Below are 27179 nucleotides of genomic sequence, written 5' to 3'. Positions count from 1 at the left end.
GTCCTGAAAGCAGGTCGGCAAACGTGGGCTTATCTGCGGAGTGCGCGTCGAGATTTCGATCTGAAGAAGCTTCGGGCTTCTGGTCATTCGCTGCCGAAGACGATTGCAGATTCGCACCGCGTGTCGGTCTAACTGCCGAGGACTTAAGCCTGGGGAACATCGCCTGCCGATGACAGCTGCAGATGACTCCCGATGCATGTCCACGCTACAGCCGGCACTACCCCGTCACTGACTCCCTCGCCACTCCCCGGCTACCACGTCGGCAGTTTAATTAGAGGGCACCGGCTGGGCGATGCAGAACAATAGGAGTTCTTCGATGGTGATCACGTTTTATTGGCATCCCCTTTCAAACGGGGCGGTGACAAATAGTCACCTAGTCTGCTTGATTTATACAGGCATGCTATACATGTTTTTCATTCGAGCATTTTTGTGTACATCTCCCTAATCGTTTGTTTTTTTTTTTTTCTTCCTCAAAACTTCTCTATCTACCTTGTACCACTACCTAGGCCTGTAGCGGATCCCGTCGTATCAATCTCTTCCCTACTTTTTTACACCAATACTATCAACGTCTCTTGCTTATCTCGGCTGCTGACCGGTTGATGTTTCGGTCCACTTTAAATGTACAAGCGTTTCTGGAAGGTGTGCGTTACTTACGGGTCTCACTGGGTGAATCCCTGCGCATTCCTTTAGATTGTGCAAAGTGGTCTCGCTGGTATTTTGCTGCAGCATACACAAGCCTCATATTGCGAATACTTGCTCGGGTATGTTTTTGTACTTAGGTAACCAGCTCGAGCCTCCAATAGCAAGGCGCTGCCCTTTGTGTTAGCGTACAGATTTCCCCTTCTAATTTCTTTCTTCCCATCCTTGTAAATCTTCGTGAACTTTTTTGTTTCCATTCTTTGCATCGAAATGACTGTCTCTGTTTCTCTCAATTTCTTTCTGATGACTCCTGGTTGTCTATTTACCCCTTCAATTACCCTGTACTTGGTCACCAACTTTCTTGACCTCTTCCTCCATTTTGCGTCCGCCCTTTTTAGGCACAGATACTTGTGTACTTTAGCCGGCCATTTATTAGGTCTATGTTCCTGAGTCATTCTTCAAAACTAATCTTGCTCTGCACTTCTCTGACTTCAAAAGAGGTCCAACCCATGTGACCCTTCTAGAGCCTCTCAAGCGCCCCCGCGGCTGTGGCGGTAGTGGCGGTCAATTTTTTTATTTTGATGCAGAAGCACGGGAACGTCAGAGTAGGCTATCCTAAAATCCCAGATTCGTTACGCAAAGAATATAAAATAAATACAAGGAAACAATGAAATTATTGGCGGTCATGTCGAAAGGGGCACGCGAGCACGCACGTTGTGACAGATTATTATGAATAAATTTTCTTCCCGATCGAAACGCCATTTAAAAATTCCACCTCGAGAGTGATGGCACAGGCATCTGGAACAATTAATGAGCGTAATTATTACTAATATCATCTTTCTTTCCTTTTCCCAGTTTCATAATTTCCCACTTTGCTTTACTTTCATACTGCATCGGATACTGATATTCCCCTATTAGAACCAAATGACAAAAATAGTGTTCTATTTTTCAGTGTACTACAACTTTGACCGAAAAACATTTGCTGAGGCGGGGAACGTTACGGCTTCAATAATTTCTCTACTAGAGTGTAGCTAATAGAAGAAAAACTTCACTCACACACTGCCCTGTATTGGCCGTAGCAGGGGCAGTTGAGAATACACTTGAGTTGGGTCTTCTCATATGCACAGATCTCATCTTGGCTACAGTATGGACCCTGTAAAGAAGGTGATAGCAATAATAGTCACAAAGCGCTACCGAAACAGTGTCTGCGCAACAGGGTTAAAAGTAGTAGCTATTATCCCTGGTTGTGTTCAAAATGAATTGTTTACAACTGTTTTTATTGGTAGTTGCAATGAATTGGCGTTAAAATTACACATTGTTGTTATGGTAACCCTATGCGAAGCTGGAACCCAAGCGCGCAAACAGTTTTCGCTGTGAACGGTGACGCTAACGTTGTGCTTCGTCGGCCCGTTGTAGTATTTCTTTTTTACAAGTTGACGTTGAACATCCAAGCATATTTTATACTTGAAGCGTCTTTGTGATTCACTGTATGATAAGCGTATTGTTAACAAGGCGGAGACCGTTTTAGCTGAATTTTTTTTTGTCTTATTGGGCCTCTTCGCGATCACCTTTACTGCAGGGATAGCGCTAAGATATCGAATGGTCGCGTAGTTTAGTAAAGCAACATTTGATGGCAGAAGGCAGTGCATTGGTAACGGTGCGATGTTATGTTAAAGGAAATAAGCTCACGTTAAAATGTTGCTCCTTCATGGTATAGTTTTGCAGCTGTTAAGGCTGTAGACGAGACATATATAAAATTCCCACAACGTTACTCGAAGCAGTAACGACGGTCAAGTACATTAAATCTACTTTGTGGCGCGGCCTGTAGGCGATCTTCTGCTCATGTGACAGCCAATGCCATGTACCGGTTGCATTTCTTTAGCTGCATTGTGCTATCTGCACAATTCTAAACACTGATATTCGCGAGCCCCTATCGCCAGCGCTGACCACCACAGAGATAGCGGGCTCTGATGCCCGCTTTCTCGGAAACATCCATAAACTAAGTAAGCAAGACTCAGTAACACGGATAAAATTAAATGGGTGGGCAAAGTGCACAAGTGTACCTGAAAAGTGTACCTTAAAAGCGCGGACACAGAATGGAGGAAGAGGTCAAGCAAGTTGGCAACCAAGTACAGGGTAATTGAAAGTGTAAATAAACAACCAGGAGTCATCAAAAGTAAGCGAGGGAAACAGACAGTGAATTGGACGCGAGGAATGACAACCAAAAAAACCATGGAGATTTACAAAAATGGGAAGAAAGAAATCACAAGGAAAATTTGTACGATAACGCAAAGAGCAGTTCCTTCCTATTCGAGGCTCGAGCTGGTTGCCTAAAGACAAAAGCATACCGGAGCAAATATTTGAAACTAGATGAGGCAGGTGTATGCTGCAGCAAAAACCCGGAGACCATTCAGTACATTCTAATGGAATGCGAAGGGATTCGCCCAGGCAGACCCGTAGGTTACGTACGTCACCTCCCTGAAGTTCTTGGATTTTATATGTAAGGAAGCATCAACCGGTCAGCAGTTGAGATAAGGAAGATACGTTTAAGTGCTGGTGAAAAAAAAAAAGAAATAAACTCGGCGGTGGCGCAGTTCCACTCAACGTGACACCTGGGGAAGTGCGAAGCAGTGATTCGAAGGTGTTTCCCGTGTCGTTTCCTTGTGTTTATCTTCTTTTATCCTGTGTTTATCTTGTGTTTAGCAATTCATTATCCGTTTTGACACCTGTGCTAAGGCACAACTGGTGGGGAACCACCACGCACGAGGAGTTAAACCAACACGCACATGTAGCCAAAGCCTTTGCTGCGCCTGACCACTACGACATGAGATCACATTACAAGATTTTTAACAATTTTCAGCAGTTTCGGCTAATTAATGCGTTTAATGCTTGATTATTCCTATCTTTAAAATTATTCGGAATCATGTTAGTTTATTTTGAACCAGTCTTGATCAATTCTGCACTTGTTTTGACCCTGTTTTTGCGCGGGACCACGACTTGAGATCACATTACACGCCGACAGCCGGGCCCCTAAAGTGCTTCGCACTTAAAAGCAATGAAGATATTGATACGACCGGATCTGTTACAGGCATAGGTAGCGGTACAAGGTAGATAGAGAAGTTTTAAGGAAGTAAACAAAAAAAATAAGGGAATGTAAATAAAATTCTACAACTAGTTATATCTGAATAACTGAAGCTGGCTAGGGGACTATTTGTCACCGCCCCGCTTCAAAGAGTATGCCAATAAATAATCTATCGTCTTCGTCGTAGTCGGTGGTCACAGCTAAAGTAAACGAAACTTGGAAGTACCGCAACTCTTCTCTAATCGCCGTCGCGCCACCGATTGACCAGTCATGGTCACGTGATCAATAATCGTCATAAATGGTTCTCGCTGCAATGGAGCGGGCGCGTATATGAAGCAATCGGTCGCTATCGCCGCGCATGCTAGCGATCGACGTGGATGGATTTTATACTTTGTGTCGTTTGGTACATTAAAGCTTTCTTGTAATTCAGAAAAAGAAATTCCCAGGAAGCTCCTCTAATCGCGCGCCTGGGCTGCCTCGCTCGGCGCGCCTTACGCAGCGACGGCGGGTACTAAAGCAGAATTATACTGCGTGCCCTTTTGGGCTGTAAATCAGTATTTCGAAGCATTTTGGATGCCAACAACTACGTCACAAGTGATGCCAGTGAGCGCGCGCTTCCCGTAGGCGCGGCAACCGCAAGGCGCTTTGCTTTTGTTGGACCCGCGCTCTTGCTCGGGGCGGTGCCGCCGCCTACGAGCAGAAAAGAGAAGTACTGCATTATACTTTGCCAGCATTCGAAGGGATGCTGGCATCAAGAAGCACTACCAACGCCACCTAGGTGGCGTTCACCGTACTCAGCACAGCGGAGCGTTGCAATGCCAAACAGAAAGACGCGCTGTACGGCAGCAAGCGCTTGCGCGTTGTATTAGTGTGCACGTGCTTCGTCTTTTGCGTTGTGCTAGGTTGCGTAGTGCAGCTTCCATATGCACGACGGTTGCTCACCGACGTTAAGCGTGAGAAACTTACTCGACACCCTCATTTTTTTTTTAATTCTCGGGTTTTACGTGTCAAAACCAAGATCAGATTGTGAGGCTCGCCGCAGTGCAATTCGGCCACCTGGTGTTCTTTACCGTGCCCCCAATGCACGGGACACGGGCGTTTTTTGCATTTCGCCTTCACCGAAATACGGCAGCTGCGGCCGGCATCTGATCCCGCGATCTCGTTCTTAGTAACAACATAGCCGCTAAGCCACCGAGGCGGGTACCTCTCTCTGAGAGGCAAACGTTTCGATACAGACAAACGTTTGACAGAAGCATCGCAATAAGTTTTGTGTACCCCTCAAGCTAAAAACTTGCGCCATCGACTGACGCGAGCGGGCGGGACAAGGGCACAGGCCACAACAGGGGCATTGGTCAAAAAGTGGGTGCATGGTACCAACGTTCATAAATACTTTCATAGATAAAAAAAGCATCGTAGATTAAAAGTTCATAGATAATAGTTATCTATAAACGTTGGGTGGTACAAATTGCACGAACGCCAACTAACTCTTTGAGGTGATTGCCACGTGTTGATGATGATTATAATTTTCATACTATGATGCATAACCACAATGGGGGAACGGCCGATAAGTGGCCGGTACATTAAAAAAAATTAAGAACTGAAGAATTAGAAGCCGATATAGGAGTTGCCACAGCACTGGTGCGCCAAATGCGCAGGAATGAAATGCGCAAACTTGGATAATTTTATTAACCGCTTCAGGAAAGCGTCGCTTCACAAAAATTCCAGAGTGTTCTTTGAATCTGCATGATATGCTTGTGTAAGGCTTCAAGATTATCAGGTAACGCTTGATCCAGTTATACGCACCGACAACTGACCAAAACGTGTCATGCCATGGTGGAGAGAATGGAAAGAATGTGTTTTGTATGGTTAGACTCGAAGGAACTTGGTAGCGTTTGAAAGGAGAATAGGACAGAGCAAATAGCGTAAAATTGCATGCCGCGGCACTCTATACTGTGAAACTTGGGTGCCGCCGTTGGAGCCGCCCAACATTATCAGAAACATCGCTCTGAAATTTAATTTTAGGGTTGTACGCGCTTAAACTTTGATCTGATTGCAAGGCCCACCATAGGGTGTCTCCGGATTAATTTTGACCGTCTGGGATTCTTTAACGTGCACCCAACGCACGGTACACAAGTGGTTTTGCATTCCGCCCCCATCGGAATGCGGCCACTGCGTCCGGAATCGTACCGACGACTTCGAATTCATCAGCTCTTGATGAAATCGTTATTTTGGCAAATAAAAAGCTGCGGAACTTTCAAATTTTCATGCCGTATTTTAGAAACATTTATGTACTACCCATGCTTTGATTATCAATTTCGTTGAGCGACTGCAGCGCCATGTTTCTTTCTCTCTATCTGCCTTAGTATGAAACTCTGTGACTGAGGCGGGGAATGTTGCCCGTGGACGCCACAACTCACCCTGTAGGAATGGCAGCGTGTCTCCAGATTCTTCAGTTTTACGCCTGCAGTGAAGTTTCAAAAAGACAAATTTAGCTCTTTCTGACTTGGCAGATTTCCAGCCATCTTACTGAAAGTTGAAACTTCTTTATTATACTTTTGCGATTAGTGTTCAAGCTAACTCTTGGTCCTAATTACGAGGCATATTACACGTTCTTAAAACGTGCTATTTCTTAAAATATTTTGTCGTGCCTTTTTTCTTTCTGATATAGCCGCACCAGGTATGCTCAGAAATGTGATACTATACTGTCATTGGCGTCACTTTAGGGGCTTCTCACTTTAACTCGAGGTATTAACTGTCGCTGTGGCGAGGCTAGATATATTACCTCTCAATATTTCCAATTCCAGCTTCAGAAATAAATATCTGAGTCGGAAGCCACACTGTGACATTTGCACTTAGGCTAACAACTTGGAAATAATATTTAGAGCTTACTGAAGTTTTGTTTTCACTGAAATTTCGCAACACTAGTGCACTGTTTGATGCAATCAATATGTAAAACACTTGGCTTCTATCCTCCTCGAATTATTAGGGGGAAGACAGAAAAAAAGCAAGTTTATCGTAACAAGCACGTCGCTATGGGAGAAGCGAGCAGCTTCACAACCGCAGACTGGTTTTGCTGCCCGTCGTCAACGATAAGTTTGGACGCACTTAAAAAAAAAAGAAAACAATGCCCGCCCGCTACCACACTGACTCGCTGTATTAGATGACTTGCATGCTTGACAAAGTGTTAGAATTGCATGTTTGCGAGAGCTTTAACTTCCGATATTTTTTTTTCTTTATTGATGTTGATGTGTAAGTTTAAAGAAGCCACTGGAACGGAAATTACACTGTCATTGTGAATGCATTGGTGTCGTCTGGTTGTACACAAAGCAACGATAAACGTAAGGTCTTGTTTAAAAGTTAGAAGAATAACGTCCATCATTGCAGTACCTCATCCTGATATTGCAGGTTCTGGGTAGACCAGAAGTAAAAGCGCTGGTTAGGAATTATACGAGGACGGTGCGAGTCAAATATAAAAAAGGAAATGGTACCAATGGGAGTGTCGGTAAATGTTGAAATATTTAGGTCCGCTTAAAAGACACAGAAGTTAAGTATAACAAGCCAGGGACCCGTGATGATCCTCTTCTTTGAGACCAATGAATTATTGGTGTTCGGGTCGGGGCATGGTCCATCTCTACTAAATCGCGGAATCTAAGCCAGACTACATCATGTAAGAGAGGAGGAAATTGTAGAAATTCGCCACCTACTTTCTCATTCAGTGATTGCTTGTACAAGTATGAATATTGGTTAACAGATTTGAGAATACAACGGTCGACAAGCAGTGTCAGCGAGCAGCACGGATTCTTATACGAGATAACGCTCAGATTTGTACAGAGAGCGTCTGCAATTGTTACTCCTGCTCACATGCTGTCTCGTGAAACGTGGGTTTCCTGCAATTTGTCATTTTACCGATCACCTTTGCGCGACAGAAAGTCCGAATACCACATACAAGTGTGCCTGCCACTGATGCGTTCATGTTTGCTTGTCAGTGCGTGCGTACGCGTGTGTACGTATTTCTTGCAGGTGTATTTGTCTTTCAATTCTGGTAAAATAAATTAGAGCGCAAATGACAGACCCGCACACGCGCACAGACACTCGCTCCAAAAAGAAAAAGAAGAGGTTTGGAGTGACTGCATGTGTAGGTGTGTCGCACGTATGGGGGTGTATTTTACGCTCTAATTTGTTTTATTTGAATGAGTTACCGACCAGCCCAACAGAAAGCTCTGGTGTTTGTGAGAGAGCGCATGTGTATTCCTGTCTGCTTGCGTGCAAGAACGTCTGTCTGTTTGTAAACATGCGTGGCTGCTAACGTGGGCAAACACGAACGAGCGGTAGTCCTTGATTTTATATGAATTACTGTTCACGCTATTGGCAAGAACTAGCACAGCAGGCGGCTGCATCTGAACAATTGTGACCGATTACTCTTTTTTTCTTGGATCAGCATGCCCAGACATTGCGGACAAACGGACGGACGGACGGATGGATTCTATGAGCGTCCCCATTGAAACGGGGCGGTGAGTTGCACCACCAAGTTTTTTTTTCTTATTTTTCCAAATGTCTTACCTATCTTAAAGAAGATAGGCAAGACATTTGTATTTCTGTGCTAGTTTTTACTGATAGCGTGTATAATAATTCATATAAAATCAATTACTACAGCGTTCATCGATAACAAGCGCCATATTTCGGCCAACTTGGACGAGTGTTATCATAAATCAATAAAAAAACCTCTCAAGACGCTGACAGGCTTCACAGGTTTGCATCTCAACAATATTTAGTTCGTGTCGGAAAGAGATTCGAGTCTTCTAATTTCTCGCGAACTCTGCCTCCCGTTTGATCCTCGACCACTCATGTATAAATATTACGTTTCTCAATCTAAGCAGCGTAAGCACAATGACAGAGATGACCCTCCGCTGATAAAAATAACACCCGCGTTAGGGACTACACAGGTAAATACAAGTTTTATTGCAACTAAAGAGTGCTTGCAGATGAAGGGACGAAAACAACCATTAGGTAGCATAATTATATCGCATGTATGGCACAAAAAACCTGAAATTTATCTTTTAGAAGTTATTATCAATATATGGCACTGAGCTTTGCTTTGAAATGAAGTGCCAAAAAATTGTTGTTTGAATTTCCTTCACTCAATTACTACAATAACTCCTTTTTCGCCTCTGTCTGTCGGCCACGCGGTGCACATCGTACTACGGGAAGGTGGATAACCTGGTTAGTTGGTCGACATTCGTGATGAGAACATTTTTAGCGCACCCGCCTCCTTCTCCCGTTTTCTATTTTTTGGCGCTAAAAACGTTCTCACTTACTGGGAACAGTAGCGCCAAACTTAAACTATGCTATGCAATCGAAATGACCCAGCAGTACGTGATAGCCTTTCAACTCTCTCTGCTGCAAGCAGCTCACGCCATCTCTGAGAAACTCACCCGGACTAACATGCTCAAGCACTTCTCAACAAACATGCTCAATTTTGGTGGTACAGTGTCATAGCTCTCAGTTATGGCTGTCAGTCGTGGCGTCGCACAGTCTGTTGGATTTGTATGCAGTGAATTGGGCTTTTTACTAACTTTCCCACGTCAGGCTCTCCTCAAGCCTCCTATTGGTATATTCTCAAATTGGAACCAGCATGCGCTACTCATGGGCTGGGCAGGGCTTTCTTTTTTTTCTGTTTAACTTTCTTAAATTTATGCAGAAAAACGAATAAATGGGTTTTGCGCTTTTATAGAAGACCGCGCGGTTTTATTTAGCAATATCTAAAACAATTACATGAAGTGCAGCCAGCCAATAATTCTAAAGACTCGTTTTTTATGCTACCCACTGATCGACAGGCATGCCATGCGAGTTCTTGTCGGTGTCCCAAATCCCTGAGCGTGCTGATACAATTAGTGTTATATACACATAATTACATTACACATTATCACATTATACAAGCTGTATATTAGCTTGCGCTCTTTGGAATTCTTGAATAACTACTTAGAAACTCACATTCAAATTTCGTCTTGTTGCAGTTCATCTTTCGGCAGGTGAAATCGATGAGACACTGGAAACGCGCCATATATGTGCTGTTATGATGACAATTTCTTTAAAATAGTTCGCTGCGGGGTTTCGGTTGTCTTGCCAATGATCTGCGAAATGATGAGACTTCCTCGTGGTGCATCTAATATAAACACATCGATACACTCAAGGAGCCTCCAATTGAAAGATATTGGCAATGCGTGAAGTTCTAAAATACGAAAGTATGTGAAAAAGAGGTACAAGTCATACAAACGCACTTGGCCGTATGCCTACAATACACACGAATAGTAAATTAAAGCTCGTAAATGTTGACCTTCTTCATTGTTACTTCCATGGCGTGTTTAAGAGCAGTCTCAGGAAGATCCCCAACTAGGACGCTTACATATTTTAGTATTATAATTTATTCTTTTATTTTTACCGTAAATATAAAAAAATGGAAAAGCAGGGTGCTCTTTACCTCAATGTTTCCGTATCACCTATGCATAATAAAACGGAGCAAATACAGAGCGGAGTAAAACAAAGAAAAATGGAGATAAGAGCTATGTTGCTCCTTAGATTGCTACCCTTACCACTAGCAGGCGGGTATGAGAGAAGGAAAAGGAAGCTTAGAAAGCAATGCTTATGGTATCGTCCCTAAACTAAAAGCACCTGCATAGTTGACACGCATTCGTGCAGGTCTAGGAGAATCTTGAATACTTGTCCTTTTGATGCACAGGGAGCTTGGTAAAGCACTGTCTGTTGCTCACTTCGCGTCAACACCTACGTGGTGGGTGGTCATAGTTCTGAAACAAATTTCGCCTATAGCGTCACAAAGCGTGCACACGGGCGTAGACGAGCTAGCCCTAGTCAAAGAACGATACTGGTGCTCCATGAATGTAAGCAAACGTGATGTTTCAGTGCACTGAGATAGCTACCCTTCTTTCGTAGGAAACTGAGAGTAATCAAGAATCCAGTCGACTTACGTCGCAGTTGTTCTCTTCCGCTCTGACGCCTGCATGAAATGTAAACGATCACATCTTTGTATCATATTTCTTTCGTTCAGACACTTGACCCACATTTCTTTTTTTTTTGGTCACGCCAAAGCCCACTGAACGAAAAAATCCAGTCACTGAGCGAATCAACATACGCTTATTGTTCTCTTCGGAACATTTGTTCACAATGTAACCAGCTTTACGCGAGATAGCTTTCATTTGCTTCATCATGAGGAAAAATGCATTTGCACACTGGCTGTTTAATTGTTTCAGTGAACTTTTAAGAGCCTTTTTAGTGGTATGTAGACAGAAAGTGTGTTTATTTTAAGGGAAACCCAATAAACAAGGACGAGAATCATACTGCTGGCGTTAAAGCATTACCTATACGCGCCGGGTTGAGCGTCTAGTCGCTCAATTTACAGATCGCCATGAATGCGTTGTACTGCAGAAACAGCCAAGCGCCACTTTGCCGCAGGGCGAAACATCTCCACGAGGTTTCGTGTGAAGGCTTGTGCCATCGTGAACGACGGTATTGCAGGGAACACAAAGCTCCCTATATCTTATTTTGACGCGGCCAGTACCGCAAGTTTCCCATCCAATAGGTTTCTGTTAATCAGCACATGCCCAGAAACGTACAATGAGCGCCGAGCTACTTACAGAAGCTGGCGTTCCTGCAAGCAATTGTCACGTCATGGTGAGGAACACATATCCGTCCATCACTGCACTCGTGGTCCTGGAATGCGGAGTACACAAAATAGTGAACTAAGGGCTGCCCTACGACAATCGAGCATTACTATGCTCTCAAAGGTGATGCCGCTACACCGCTTCGAGCAGTCGTACAATTGTGTGGAAGATGGAGCTGGCACACTCAAACAATGCAGTAGCAAAGGAGGTGAGTGACCTCCTGTACTCGCGAGCTTGCTTCAAGCGCATGAACGCTTCTCTGGCTACCTTCGTGAGGCCCTTTGCTACGTACTACACGTATGCTCACGAGCAAAAGTCTAGAAACTGCGACATCAGCAAAAAGTATTAATTTACGCTAGCACTGCCTTGCGACCTGTAGTTGTCTCAATGCATTAAAATTGTCGAACATGCGCACGTGCCCCGTATGCTTGTTTTCGAGCTCAATGTCTAGGCTGCAAAATGAATTTGTGACCCCTGTGGTCGTCTAACTTTTGCTCTCAGCTGTACGTGCCCAGTGCTTCAGTTACCATTTGTAACCGTCGGTTTTGCCGAAAGTGTGGCAGCAGAAGAAATTGTCGAGCTTGCTTTGCTGGCAGTAGCAGTAGTCATCAGCAGGTAAATAAAGACGTAACACCTCAGCCAGACGCCTTGGCTTTTACAGATCGCCGGGGTTAATAAACTAGGGGAGGGGGGGGGGGGGTTACAGTGGAGGACAGTAAACAGCCATTGGAGCATTGGTGGCGTAAAAAGTAGGGCACATAAGAAAGCAAAGGGAACATTACAATTAGAAGAATTAAATGGTATTATTACGGTGCAGTTGGGCATGACTGTGCTGTGGGTTCGCAGAATAAAGGCAGCACAAGAATAAAAATAACGAGTTCGTGGTGTAACCAGCCACTACAGTTTTCAAGGGAATGGTCATAACGATCCCTGCAGATCCGTTTTTTTTTTCAATAAAAATTATAAAAAGATCCTAAAAAGTGTCGGAACAATATGGGTGGTTCTAAAGGTAAGGCACAAACGTTGAACAATAGTGATTGTGTGTTGTTCTGTATTAAAAATGAAACGTTCGCCATGACTTTTTTCCCATGCGTTAACTAGTATTCTTTGTGACTATTGTATAAATAATTACTAGCCTATGGATCCTGTGTTCATAGATTATTTTGTTGTGTTGCATCTAAGTAAAAAAAAAAAAAGTCAGAGGACTGCGCGGCACACGCACCAAAGTCACAGTGTAAGGTGGATGAGCGACTCCGTAGTAGCTCCATTTCTGGCAGCACGCACTAGATGGCCATTGCGGCGAAGTCTCTTTGCGTCGTTTTTCACGAGCACGAACTCTAACGTCCGCTCGGCATCAACGGTGAGCTGCGGTTTGTGCTGCCCTCTGCACAGAGGTCTGCTGAGCCAACTTTGCCTAGTTGCAGCTGTGCGCGTCGCTCTACGCTTCGCTTCTGCAGCGGCGGTTCTAACCTTGCGAGGAGGCGCCATAACGTGTACCGAAGAGTAACACGTATCCAGACATATCGTGACGCCTGGTGGACTGCAACACAACTGCAATGCAAAGTTTGTACGTATCGACGCAACGCGGCGCGCAACATATTCGTTCGTACTCTATCAACGCGTTTTGCGTGCCGTTCACTGCGACGTGCAAGCTTGTGTAACAGGAGACTCGCATTAACACTATACGCGTTTGACCCGTAGACCATATTTTCACGAACGACGTCTGTGGTCTCCGCTGTCATTGTGCTTTGTGTGTGTGTTGCTTGTTTTACGGGGCACGAATTCACCAAATAAAGAGTTAAATTTTCAACCAACACTTTTGTCAGTTCTATTCTTCCCTGTCTCTACAACGGGACAACTGTTGCAGGTTCCTCGTTGTTGTGTGTGTACCAACCATCCGTTGCAAGAAAAAGCCGTGAGCTGATCACCAACGTCACCTCGGACCAAAGAGCTAGCCGCAGGCTTCAAGGACAGCTGCCGGAGTATGGACTCCTATTTGAAAGACAAGGAAGCTGATGTTTGAAAGAGTCTCAACCTTCAGCAGTTCCTAAGAGTTTCTACAACGCGATGATATTACCACTCCGCACAAGATCGCTTGCTTCGGGTCTCCTGCCACCGAGGACGACTGGATCAACCACCTCAGGAGCCCCGACAGGGCCCTTCAACACCAGGCCGTCCAGAAGGCCCAACAGGTGGCTGGCGAGCTCCGACTCCCAGTCCCCACATGGGTGGAGCCACCAGGCCGGCCCCCGTAAGGGGTGCCCAGGCCCCTTCAGGACCATTAATAAAGTTAATTCTCTCTCTCTCTCTCAGCAGCTATTGCATTTCAAAAATTGGTAACGAAAACGGCTGCTTCCCGTCAAGGCGCCCATAGTCGATGTGCTCTTGGGCAGGGCTGTTTGCTTATTTATTTATTTATTTATTTATTTATTTATTTATTTATTTATTTATTTATTTATTTATTTATTTATTTATTTATTTATTTCACTTCATGTTATTATCCTTTGCTCATTGGACAATTTATAGTTTGTGGAGAAAACGGCTGCACAACAGTCGCCAACATTTCCAATATTGTTGGAATAAATCCCTCCCTTACATTCCGAGAGCGCGATATTCGCTTCAGAAAGACCTTGGAGAGCAGAGAGAATACGGAATCAGGAACTCAAAAGCGCAGTATATACAAAAAAATCTGTAAAACATTCACTTGAAATGTTTCGAAGCTTCAGGCAGATATTCACGAAAGATCAAAATTCTTCTTCTACATCTCACGTGCGACGACCGAGTCACACACCTGGTAAAATTACCTCAAACGAAAGAACCTCTGCTTTGCATCGTATGGCATAGGAACCTTTCCAATCTTTTGAACACACTAAGAGACATACCATTTTCTTATCTCAACAGCGACACAGGTCTTGGGTGACATAACATAACGATGCCTCAATTTGTCGAAGCTGTTGATGGTTCTCAGCAGTCTTACGCGTAGTACTTGTCTGTTGAGCACAGAGCACCCCTTATAAACGCCACATGCGAGATGGAGATGTGAAGTGACGCCAGGAGGCAATTTCGCAGCCAGAATAAGGCTAATGTTGAGAACGTTCCTCTTAAATTTCTCCTTGTGGACTACCGTGGGGTACGACATGCGACTTCATATCATCCCAACTGTCTCGCCATTTACACAGACCTGTTAAAGGAATGGATTTTACACTAGCACGTGCAACCACTGACTTACGTGAACCTCATAGCCGCCAGAATAGCTCCATGTTTTCTCGTGCGCGACACTGCTCTTTTCAAGTTAACGAACACAGCTGTGCTGATAGCAAGCATAACTACGTATGTTACGCTAAATACAGCTGGCAAGGGCAGTGATGTAAATACTGCTGCGATCATTTCTGAATTCCGACGTCTGCCGAGATTAGATGCCCGCCGTGGTTCCCCAGTGCCTGTGTCATTTCAATAAAATTTTTATCGTAGTAAAGAAAATTCCTGCCATGGTGGCCACACTTAAATGAGGTCGGAGGGTAAGAACGCTCGTCTACAGTGCAAGTAGTGCACGTTAGATAGCCACAGACCGTCAAAATTATTCCGCAGTTACCCACTGCCTCACAGTCCGATTGTGTTTCAGGCACGTCAAAGCCCAGAATTTATTTTAACTTAATTGAGGGCATATGTTTAATCTCGCATTGTCGCAGTGGAAGCACAAAGGCATAATCTTTTTGATGTACTTGCCACGCAACTTGGACGAGCACTGTGGCGACACAAGTCCAAGTCCTTCGGATACTTAACGGCTTCCAAAATGGTCATGATGCCGTGGATTCCGAGATTGCAACGCAGAGGTGCGCCGGGGCAATATCGTAGGCCGCGATGATGCAATCTCGTTTCCAACTATGGACTGAAGACGGTGTGACTGCTGCAGGGTCGTGTGAAGACATGAAGTGGCGGAGCATTTGCCTTCTCTGCTGCGGTAACGCGAAGGAGCTGATTTCATCCGGGCCCGGAGCTTTGCTGACCGACAATAATGCCGGCAGTCGGTGTGCAAAATTGCCTACGTTCGAGTTCAGGCGCTGCTTGAACACCGCCCCATCACTAGTCGCCCCAATGGCGGTGAAGGCACCTTTATGTACTGATACAGAAGGCGACATGGCTTTCGTGAACGCCTTTGACTGCGTGTCACAGTCTGTGTGCCTACACGCATCTTTCCTTCCACTCTTTCTCTCCACTCCGGCGTTTGTCTGCCTCAGCGAAGAGTACCCAACGAGACCATTTTCTGTTTAAATTCTCTGCCTTCTCCCGTTCTTTTCGCCTCCTGTTATATCCTTAATGCCGGCAGCAGTTCCTCCGCAGTGAATGGCACATCCGTGTAAGGTGTGATGCCCAACGCGATCGCAGCTGTCAACGAATTGAATCTGTCTACGTGGGGGTAAACACGTGGAATATATTTAAACAAAGCACGTGTCAGACTGTCTTCACTGGTCACGTACCGTTGAACAGCGCTGTGCTCTGAGGGCTTGCTCCTCCCTTTCTGCGAGAGAAACGGAAAAAGAAAACGAATAATCATATGGCCGATAGGTTCACCGAGCCGGCTACAGCTTTGGTGAATAGCTCTCCGGTGCTGAAAGAGGCAAGATTACTTATAGAAATCTCCAACATGTCATTTCACAGTGCTCCCAGTAGCCGTTGAACCTCTGTATGGGAGCACTAGAGCCATGGATTGCGCTAGTGGTACGCACCATCAGAACCGACACGCTAACAAGGCAGATAAAAACTCGTAGGATCCGATTCGGTTCCGTGATTTCTGTGCGTTTCTTCGCACGCTACTTTGCTAATCAAAGGAATTTTTTTTCGCGTTGGCTTCGGGGGCTGACGGTACGCACTTTTGCGCGCATTTAGTTGAGTTGCACGCACTAGCGAGTATATAAAAAAAAATACTACGAGGTGTAATCTCACGCGAAGACATGGCCTTTTTAATGTCGTCCCAATTTTCCGCTTTGTTGCATACAAGCTACTCGCGGTATACGAAAACGTCAACAGTTATAGCGCGGTGTGCTTTTACGGACGAATCAATGTAAATAATACGCAACTACGTACGGCCCAATGCAGGGCCGATGGGATATATGTAATCGTACTAGTGTCCGGCATAGTATCCGACGTTTCAACTTCGCGCTCGTCGTGCTATATACGCGCGACCATTTAGCCTTTGTCTGTTAGCTATCACGCATAATTTTTCTCGATTAATTAAGCATCTGATCTCGTGGTTTTCTTACTTCACTGCGAGACGCGAATGCTTATCAAGCCCGCAAAGCGAACGTGCAAACTATATATCGTAATAAATTTTGCACAGAATCATAATTAACGCTTTCACTAGGAATAAACAGCATCGTCAATTTGTTTCCGAAGTGTCAATGCACGATAAAGATGACTTGAGCAGTCTCATATCTTTTTTTTTTCTGATGTATCATTGCTTTCCTGCACGGAAACCAATAAACATTCAATATGTTGCAGTCCTTTGTATCCTCACCGCACCTGCACTAGCCATCAATTGTAAAGGAAAAAGCAGATTACACTTCAGTGCATAAAATTCCTTTTGTTTATGCTAGTCCTACCATACAACAATATTCTAAAGAAACTACCTCGCCATAAACATCCTCGCCTTCCTTGCTTCTCGCTCTCTACCACCTGTAAACCACATGCTAACAATGGGAAAAGCAGGCAAGCACGTTATTTTTTATAAGCAGTATAGATAACACATTAAACAAAAGCAAACCAATATCGTGCGGTGAAGTCAGCCAGTTGCATCCCCTCTTGTGAATTATAGCATCCTTTCAAGTGCGGATGGTTTTTGCATGTCCACAGCTAATCAAGCGTACAGACGTATCACGAGGCATAAGTCATGCCCAATAACAGGGAAGCAAAGTTGGTCATGAGTTATCAATTACATGTATTACTGCATAAACTCATATAACCATATACTGTCATTACTGCATCTATAATTAAAGTAGCATGCAACTTGCAAGATATACAAAGCCAGCATGACATTTGTGTATCTTAAGCTTCTTTTTGTTAGATTGTGATATGCAGCTGCTTACTTATTTATTCCATGGTGTGACTTAAGGCATATGTGTGCAGAATACCCAAAACTCTACTCAGCCTAGCTCACGCGGACTGAGAATCAGCCAAATTTCTACTTAGCCAGGCTCACACAAACTCAGCCTGACGAGTTGGTCCAAGTCTTAGTGAGCTGACGTTCGCGTTAGTTCATCCAGTTATGCATACATTACATAACATTAAAGTTGTGACCTGTGCGGTGCATAAGTAAACATTGCATAGGAGTCCGTGTCATATCAGATGAAAATAAGCTCATTTGTACGCATAGCAGTTACTATTAGAGAGTTAAATTGACCGTTGCGTGAAAGTTCGCCTAAAGGCGATTCCAACAAGTGCATTGGATCTGAATCAAATTTTCTGCCAATACTGCTGGCTATATTGGCCCTTACTGTGGCCCCAATTTTGTACATTTTAACACAACGATGAATAAATTACTGTGGTGCAATATATTATTTAAAAAACGCTTACATCACTACAAGTACAACAGTCATAACATGGCACAAGCATAGGTGCATAATAAAATGCACACGAAAGCTAAATACGTGTGTACAGAGGAAATCGCACTTCGGCCGAGTTGGCCGCTTTTTTTCGCAAAAGGAACACAGCCCGACACTGCAATGAGACCAGGCATGGTCATGTCGCTTGCCAAGTCCAGGGGCTATAGGAGAAACATACGTGGAACCTGGCTGTTGCCGCGAAGTAGCAGCTACGGGCGCTGGCGAAGGCCACAGCAGGCCACTCAACGACGCTAGACAAGTGTGTTCAGTCTGTACTTGTATTTAGGCACACCTTTAGTGTCTATATTTTAATGTTTTAATGCATTCTCCTCAAACATTTCATAGTATTTGCATTGTGAAACTTGCAATGGTAAACAGTTTTATTCCATTGTTGTTCATGAAGAAAGCTCATATAAAAGATTAGAGATAGTGACAATGCTTAACACTTTCCCTCGGAACGATAAGTAGTATGATATTGACATTCAAGCAGCTTTTCAACACCAAGCAAAGGAATCAGTCTCCCCTGTTTTGAGCATTGGGTTAATGCAGGGAATTTAAGCATGCATAATATGTTGCTAAGCACAATCCGTTCCTGACTACCAGATTAGATTGCACCTTGAGGCTTTCCTTGCACTTTGTTAGTTTGACCAATTATTCTAGTTTGAAATGGCTCCTATTAGCACTGCTCTAACATCGATACAATACAAGTACCTGACTAGCTTGATAGATTGGATGGTTGCTTTAATTTCCAGTGAGAAAACCATAACTTCTGCTCCAGTTGCATAGGCATTTGGTAATCTGGGGTTTTCAGCCCCACTTTAAGACAATGTTCCGAAGCAGGTAGAAGCACACACATGTCAACGATATTGGCCGATAGTTCCGATAGCTTCGTACGTTACGCTTGCCACTATGAAAACCGAATTCTATCGCTCTATTTTGTTATTAAACAAACAAGTGCACTCCTAAAAACGTATTTCATGTATGCCGTGTGGTTACGCCGTTGTACTACGTACTGCAGCCTATTGATTTAAACTTATTGGTACAGATTCACAGTATATTAACAGCTCGAGACGTCACTTAGAATGCCATGATGCTACGTACATAAGTGACTGCAGCTCCTAAAAACATTGATGTCGGCTTTTTATGAATTTCGAAATATTCAGAAAGGACTTTTTATACGTAACTACAGCCCACGCGCCGTGATGGACGAACCAAGCTGGCGCTAAGATTGAAGTTCGCAACAGTCAAGTTTGCAAATGGAAGTCAAGTTTGCAAATGGAATATACCTACTAGCCCCTACCCAAACCCTGCATCGTTAGAATCACAATCGTGCGAAATGAGCCCAGTAAAGATCGCACTGCGATGCGTGTGACTGCACCGATATCTTTCGCTCCACTCGCAGCAAGTGAAACGGCCCTAACGTTTAGCGTACAACGTAAAGAATTCACGGATGCCTCAAAAATATGTGTTCGCAAGTTTTTTCGTCAAATATTCGCGTTTTCAGATTTTTTTACCCACTTTGGTGGCTCAAAGGATATATGGCGCCGGGTATACTGACCACGAAATTATGGTTTCGATTCTCGGCGACAGTGGATTCATTCCGATGAAAGTAGGATGCAAAAACGCTCATCTTGCACTCACAGTGTTTCCGTGCCAAGCCAGTAGTAGTTGTCGAATGAATGGCATAAATGAAATACTGATATCGGAAATGTTCCAGTCATGTCATGAAGTTTCACTCAGGATTCAGCCAAAGATCTCGTGCAGTCTCTTGAAACCACGACACACTCTCGGCTATTGCTCATCAGGAAGTAAAGAATATCGGCCTTTTCGTTATCTCATTTGTTCCCTTTCTTTAGAAGGAGAAATAATGAACAAAAATTCAGTGGCGATTTAGCGATAAATGCGAGAGAAAGGCTTAAGCATTACGTCGTACCTCTTTCAGGCACGGGATCCATGATTGAAACCACGTTCACCCCTTTGCAAGGTGTTGTTTAGGAGATCCCTCGATACACGGCCGGCCTCTTCGAGGAGCGAATGCCGTAAGTTGCACTATATATATATATATATATATATATATATATATATATATATATATATATATATATACAGTGAAGTAGACGCGCGTATGAAGCGGTTTATTGACGTTTCGGCCGGGGTCCGGCTTTCATCAAACATATATATATATATATAGGCCCATGTCGATGGAAGCCCAATTCGAGAAACGGCGGACTCGAGCAAAAAAATAATGGAAACAACCCACTACAGCGTAATTCCTAACCAAGTCATCGCTTTGAAGGGTAAAACCATTCATATATCGCCGTTTTCGTTACAGGCAGTAAACACCAACTCGACCAAGAAGAAGTCATCCCTCTCTACAAAAGGTCTCTTTACGTTAGGCCTAACATTTCTTGTTCAAACGCTTTTTGTGCGATGCTTAACTTGTTCTCGAGCTTCTTTGTCAACATCCAAGTTAGAGGTTAACAAGTTGGAGGTTGAAAAGAAATGGAGCTGGGCAGTCCATGTGAGGCGAAGGATAGATAACCGGTGGACCAAAAGAGTTACAGAATGGATACCAAGAGAAGGGAAGCGCAGTTGAGGACGGCAGAAAATTAGGTGGGGTGATGTAGTTAAGAAACCTGCAGGTGCAAGTTCGAATCAGTTGGCACAAGACAGGGGTAATTGGAGATCGCAGGGAGAGGCCTTCATTCTGCAGTCACATAAATATAGCCTGATGATGATGATAGGCCCCGTGACATCGCTGATCTTGAGAGAAGTCTTACCTCCATATTCATAAATGCGCCTTAATTTGAAGCGAATACTTCGTCGAGATGACGCCTGACGTGAACGAGTCCAAGGAAAGGCATTGGCACATTCACGCCAAGCGTCATTTAGATCAAACTAGTCATGGGCTTTAGTAAAGGTGCATTTCAGAATACGGGGGTTACACGTGCTATTTTCTAATATAGACAATGATATTGTTACGGGGAAAACAAGTAAGAAGTATATTTACACTGTATTTACAAGAATGGCAGCGGCTGACAAAATCATAGCTCGCGAAGTCCAGAGCGTCGTCTTCTTCAAGTCATCTCAAAACGTCTTCTTCATCGGTCTGTCACATGACCCCCGGCGGCTGAAGCACCGACCAGGTGCTGGTTAGGAGGCGGTCGAATGATACGGCTTAAGACGCGCGACGTGGACTATGTCAGAATGAGGCTGAGCCACGGTGGGGTCAAGAGGGGCGATTTCGTAGGTGACGTCGGTTACTTGATGCAAGACGCGGTAAGGGCCAGAGTAGCGTGAAAGCAACTTCTCAGAGAGGCCAATGCGTCGCGACAGTGACCAAAGGAGAACCAGGGTGCCCGATGTGTAGTGGGTGTCACGATGGCGGGTGACATATAAGAGCCGCTGATTTTTCTGCGAGTCCACAAGTAGACGTCGGGCAATATTACGTGCCTCTTGTGCATTGAGTATGGCTTCCCGGGCGTACTCCGATGGGAAATTCAGGCTATCAGGCAGAAGGGTGTCGAAAGGTAGCGTAGGGTCGCGGCCAAACAAGAGGAAGAATGGAGAGAAGCCTGCGGTATCTTGACAAGAAGAATTATAGGCAAAGGTAACGAACGGTAATGCAACGTCCCAGTCGCTATGGTCAGCGCATACATACATGGACAGCATGTCAGTGAGGGTTTGGTTTAAACACTCGGTTAGACCATTCGTTTGTGGATGGTAAGCAGTAGCAAGTTTATGTTTAGTCGCGCACCCGAGTGTAGAATGTTATTACCAACTTTAGAAAGAATGTAGTGGCCCCGGTCGGTGAGGAGCTGTCGAAGGGCCCCATGGTGAAGGGTGACGTTTTCAAGTAGGAAATCGGCGACATCGGTTGCACAGCTTGTCAAAAGAGCCCGTGTGATTGCGTATCGGGTGGCGTAGTCTGTTGCTACAGCAATCCAATTATTTCCTGAAACAGACGTAGGAAAAGGCCTAAAAAATCAATGCCTGCACGAAAGAATGGTTCTGATGGTACGTGAAGTGGTTGAAGGCGGCCAGCAGGGAGTGTGGTCGGCTTTTTTCGTCGTTGACAAAGGTCACACGCAGCGATATAACGGCAGACGTCACGGTAAGGACCAGGCCAAAAGAAGCGCCGACGAACGCGGTCGTAAGTCCGTGACACGCCAAGGTAACCGGCAGTCGGCACATCATGAAGCTGGGCGAGAACAGTCCGGCGCAGATGCGAAGCGACAACTAAGAGTCGGTAAGGGCCGTCAGGGCGCATGTTACAGCGGTAAAATATATCTTCGTAGAGTTCAAGCATTCGAAGGGAAGGGTCGGCCGCCGTTGAAGTCAGCCGGTGAATAAGGTCTGTTAAGAAGTCATCACAGCGTTGTTCCGCTCCCATATCGTGAAAAGCACTCAAAGAGAGAACTGGTGACAGGAATGTCGGCCATGGAAACGTCAGGTGGGCCGACAGGATGGCGCGACAAGCAGTCCGCATCTTGGTGTAACCGACCGGTCTTGTATACAACCGAGTAGTTGTATTCTTGAAGGCGCAGAGGCCAGCGGCCAAGGCGCCCAGAAATATCTTTCAGGGAAGAAAGCCAACACAGAGCGTGGTGATCAGTAATGACTGTGAATTGCCGGCCGTACAAGTAGGGCCGTAATTTATCCACTGCCCAAACGAGAGCCAGACACTCGCGCTCAGTGATAGAATATTTGCGCTCAGCAGGGGAAAGAAGGCGGCTGGCGTAAGCAATAACACGTTGTTGCCCTTGTTGTTTCCGGGCAAGGATAGCTCCAATACCGTGGCCGCTGGCATCGGTATGGACGTCTGTTGGAACTGATGCATCAAAGCAGCCGGATCAGCTCAGTGAAAGCACGAGCTTGCTCACGGCCCCAAATGAAGGCAGCGTCTTTCTTGAGGAGCTGAGTAAGAGGGCTTGCAACGTCCACAAAATTGCGGACAAACCGACGAAAGTAGGAGCAGAGCCCAAAGAAGCTGCGGACGGCCTTGGCGCACGTTGGCACGGGAAAGTCCTTCACTGCCCGGATTTTATCTTGATCAGGGCGTACACCAGAAGAATCGACGAGATGTCCGAGCATGGAAATTTCCTGACGGCCGAAGTGGCATTTGGATGAATTGAGTTGTAGCCCCGCCTGCCAAAAAACAGATAGGGCCGTCGATAGGCGTTCGAGGTGCGTCGCAAAAGTCGGACAAAAAACTATCACATCGTCCAAGTTACAGAGGCAGATGGACCACTTGAAACCGTGTAGGAGGGCGTCTATCATTCGTTAAAATGTGGTCGGGGCATTACATTACCCGAAAGGCATGACCTTGACCTGATAAAGACCGTCGGGCGTAATAACAGCTGTTTTCTCACGGTCCATGTCATCGACGGCCATTTGCCAGTACCCGGAGCGAAGGTCTATGGACGAAAAATATTGTGCTCCATGAAGGCAATCCAGGTAATCGTCAATGCGTGGTAGCGAATAGACGTCCTTCTTGGTTACCTTGTTTAGGTGCCGATAATCTACGCAAAATAGCCAACTTTTGTCCTTTTCTTAACTAGTACAACAGCGGATGCCCATGGACTGCAAGAAGGCTCAATGATGTTACGAGAAAGCATCTTATCAACTTTGTGTTGGATGATGCCTCGCTCAGTAGGAGAGACGCGGTAGGGTCGCCGATGGATTGGGCTCACACCCCCGGTGTTAATGCGATGTTTGACAATAGATGTTTGTCCGAGAGGACGGTCTCCAAGGTCAAATATGTTCCAGTACGAGGCAAGGAGGCAACGCAGTTCATGGGCACACTTGGGCGGGAGGTCGGGCGCCATCATTTTTATTAAGGCATTCAAGTCTGAAGGGGCAGGAGACACAGCAAGAGTTGCACACGAGGAGTCGTCAGCAGTTAAACCCGAAATGTGGTAGTCTCGAACCGGCGTGATTTGCGCAAGTGATATGCCGCGCGGGAGAACTTGTGCACAAAGTCCAAAGCTCACTAGCGGAAGACAGGACGTGTTATCCGTAATGATAATGACGGTGTGAGGAAACACGACGTTATGCGAGAGCAGGACATCCGGATTAGCGGATACGATGTAGTCACCGTCCTTGTATGGGCGGAACTGGATGAAACACCTATGTAGGTAAGGGCAAGGTGAGGAAGGCGCATATGCTCTGTGGAACATAGCCGGATCGGAGCACTATCGGAGGGATCAACAGCAACAATATTGTCAAGCTTATATTTTAATTTTCTTCTCTAACGTCATCATCACCCGCCGTGGTTTCTCAGTGGCTATGATGTAGCGCTGCTAAGCACGACGTCGCGGGTTCGAATCCCGGCCACGGTGGTCGCATTTCGACGAGTGCAAAATGTGAAATCACCCGTGTACTTAGATTCAGGTGCACGTTAAAGAACCTGAGGTGGTCCAAATTATTCCGGAGTCCTCCACTACGGTGTGCCTCATAATCAGATCGTGGTTTCGGCACGTAAAACCCATAATTTAAACGTTAACTTCATAATTGCTCTGCGCTACTACCGCCTACACTATCAACAGGATCGGCTGGTCGTATGCGGCAGGTGATAATATCAAGGAATAATAACCGAGTGAACGGGACCTTGCATTGTACACCTAATAGATGTCCTACAGTCATCAGTTAAATTTACCCTAATTCTATTTGAGGATCATATAATGCTTCCGGCGGAAAGAAGGTGAAACAACAGCGACAACTTGCCTGAAAGATAAGGGTACTCTGCCGGCTTCAAGGCTTTTGTGACTGAAAAAGAACCATCATTATATTTATTAACAATCATTATTGTCGAATGTGGACCGGTTTATCATGCCGGGTATGTGAACGCTTTCGTGGGCCGATTCCGATGACAGTGCTGTCTAGCACAGCGTCTTAAACAGTTACTTAGCACTGCATTTGGAGTGCACATGTGTTATGAAACGCCCAGATAGCGCCAAATGTGGCTTTCAGACCCCGTAGAGCGCCGATGACACTTCAGCCGGTGAATCAAACCGCGGAACCACCCGTTATACCGCCCTTCAAGACAGTCAAAACCACATTGAGCAAATATTTCGAGTGATGTACATATGTAATATTCTACATACTCTAACAATGTAAAATTGTGAAATTGCACATAACGATCGTTTTTCACAATGAAACGTCGTATAAACATTTCATCCTCCCAACTTGCGCTGTACCTCTTCCTTCGGAAAATTAACACTGTTCGTGTGTGAAATTCTACAACCAAACAACAATGCTTCGCATATTCACGTTACGTAACGCTCAACTGGAGTTGTCACTGCCAAACTTCTTTCTGAAGCTGCACTATTGGTACTGTCCAATTCTACTCACAGGTGATCTGCTCGCTTTAGTTCACAAATCTATTTTAGTGCTACGTGATAAATACTGCGTAGAAACAAGACGATCGCGTTTCATAAAATATGATAGGTAAGTCTCAAACAGCACAAAAACAATAAATTGAAATTGTTTGGACACACTGGTGTCACGGTGCTACAGAACAGCTGGTTACATAGCGTCAGGGTATTCTGATGTGTTGTTGGGTGTCTCCAATGCCATTTCCTATTAGCATTACCGGAAAACCTAGCATATCTAACGCTTAATTCCCAAATTCACGAAGCCAGCGAAGTTATCACTTGCGACTTGCTGATATATGCTCTTCCGGAACGCTTGATAATGCATGGTTAAAAACAGAACCGACTGCAGCAAGAGAGGTGAAGAGCAGATGAAACCATAAAAAGGAGCACTGCAAGATACAGCGCAGCAAGACCTTACCAGCGGCACAAAACAACAGAAGGGCGAAGTAGACAGCCATATTTCTGGCAAAGTACACGTTTTTCTATGCGCACGAGACGTGCAAAAAGCACATCTTAGAACTTTCAATCTGCGTGAAGAGTAACGAAAATAGCATAAAAACTGGAACTTTCGTAATAGGGGCGCATGAATAGCCTTAAATAAAGCGTTTGATTGCCGAAGTTGAATACGAGTTTCTAAATGAGGAAATAATTGTTTTATATTTATATACCCACCTGCTGGGGCCGCCGACACAAGCGAGGGCTTTTTAACTGCTCGACTTTCACTACTCGGTTTCTTAAGCGCTAAGATGAAAACACCGTAGAGATTCATATAATTACTAGAGGGAACTGTGACACCAGGGTCTACGAGAGCTGTTGGGTGGTACATGATGGGTAGTACGAGGATTTGCCTAAAGTTCGTCCTTCTGGCTTTAAATAACTTCGTTACTTTGTAAAGTGATCATTTTTAAGAAAGTACATCGTTAAAATAAATTTGAAAAACGTTATTATAATTGTCCAAAAGCACAATTCAAATATATGACCTCCAGCACAGAAGCCCGATATTGAAACTATTGAGGACGCATGGACAAGCGGAACCACTGAAACTTGCAGCGATTATGCATGCTTGCAGAGTATTCTTACCTTCTGCATTAAAAAAAGTATAAATTGCTTTGAAATTTAGGCCAATTTAGGTCCTGATAAAGCGTAATAAACGAAGCCACAAGGACGTCTGAAGCCCCGAGCACAAAGATCAGACTGGTCCACGCACTACCATGTACTACCCATCATTCCCATGGCGGCTGCACGATCGGAGCGCCTGAGTTCCCTCAAGTAATTGTAGGAAACTCTGTGGGAAACACAAACATCACTACTGCTACCTTAAGTTCTTTGCCTTTCACTGAGCTCATAACACATGTTGCGTGTCTGGGAGATGTCATCAATCACAGCGGCGATATTTCCTCGAGAGCTTCGTGCTGTCCCTTCTAAGTTATGTGCAAAACATGATTTTTTTGTAGTGCAACAAATTCAGAAAAGGACGAAACTGGTGAAATGAAAGAGCAGACATAAAGACAGGTGGTACTCTTGCATTAGCGCCTCTCCTTCTGTCTGCTCTTTCATTTAGCTATTTTTTCCCCGTTTCTAAATTGTTGCACAAGAAAAATCATGTCTTACAGCAAACACCAACTCGCCCAAGAAGAAGTTATCCCTCTCTACCGAAAGTCTCCCCAAATTTGCAAAAACTTTTCTTGGAGCACAGAATACTTCCAGGTGTCATACAGCGTCGTACTTTACGGGGAAGAGACAAATGTGCACAAGTCACTATCGACGCAATCGGCTAAATAGCAGAAAAACGTTTAGCGCAGGCTAG

General features: G+C 44.8%; 1 protein-coding gene across 1 annotated transcript in view; it reads right to left on the bottom strand.

Annotated features, from left to right (window-relative positions):
- LOC125946798 (uncharacterized) overlaps positions 1–25891 on the bottom strand; it is a 32689-nt gene extending 6798 nt beyond the window's left edge. Inside the window, exons 1-8 of the mRNA XM_049670826.1 lie at positions 25791–25891; positions 24719–24764; positions 15876–15912; positions 11371–11446; positions 10705–10733; positions 9713–9767; positions 6139–6182; positions 1696–1792 (exon numbers count right to left, since the gene is read on the bottom strand). Of these exons, the coding sequence (XP_049526783.1) occupies positions 1696–1792; positions 6139–6182; positions 9713–9767; positions 10705–10733; positions 11371–11446; positions 15876–15912; positions 24719–24764; positions 25791–25830 (424 nt within the window). The 5' untranslated portion in view covers positions 25831–25891. The remainder of the gene's footprint in view (positions 1–1695; positions 1793–6138; positions 6183–9712; positions 9768–10704; positions 10734–11370; positions 11447–15875; positions 15913–24718; positions 24765–25790) is intronic.
- Between the last annotated feature and the right edge of the window lie 1288 nt (positions 25892–27179).

Source organism: Dermacentor silvarum, chromosome 7 (assembly GCF_013339745.2).
Source record: "Dermacentor silvarum isolate Dsil-2018 chromosome 7, BIME_Dsil_1.4, whole genome shotgun sequence".
NCBI lineage: Eukaryota > Metazoa > Arthropoda > Arachnida > Ixodida > Ixodidae > Dermacentor > Dermacentor silvarum.
Note: the sequence above shows the minus strand (reverse complement) of the source record. Positions and strands in the feature narration are given on the sequence as shown.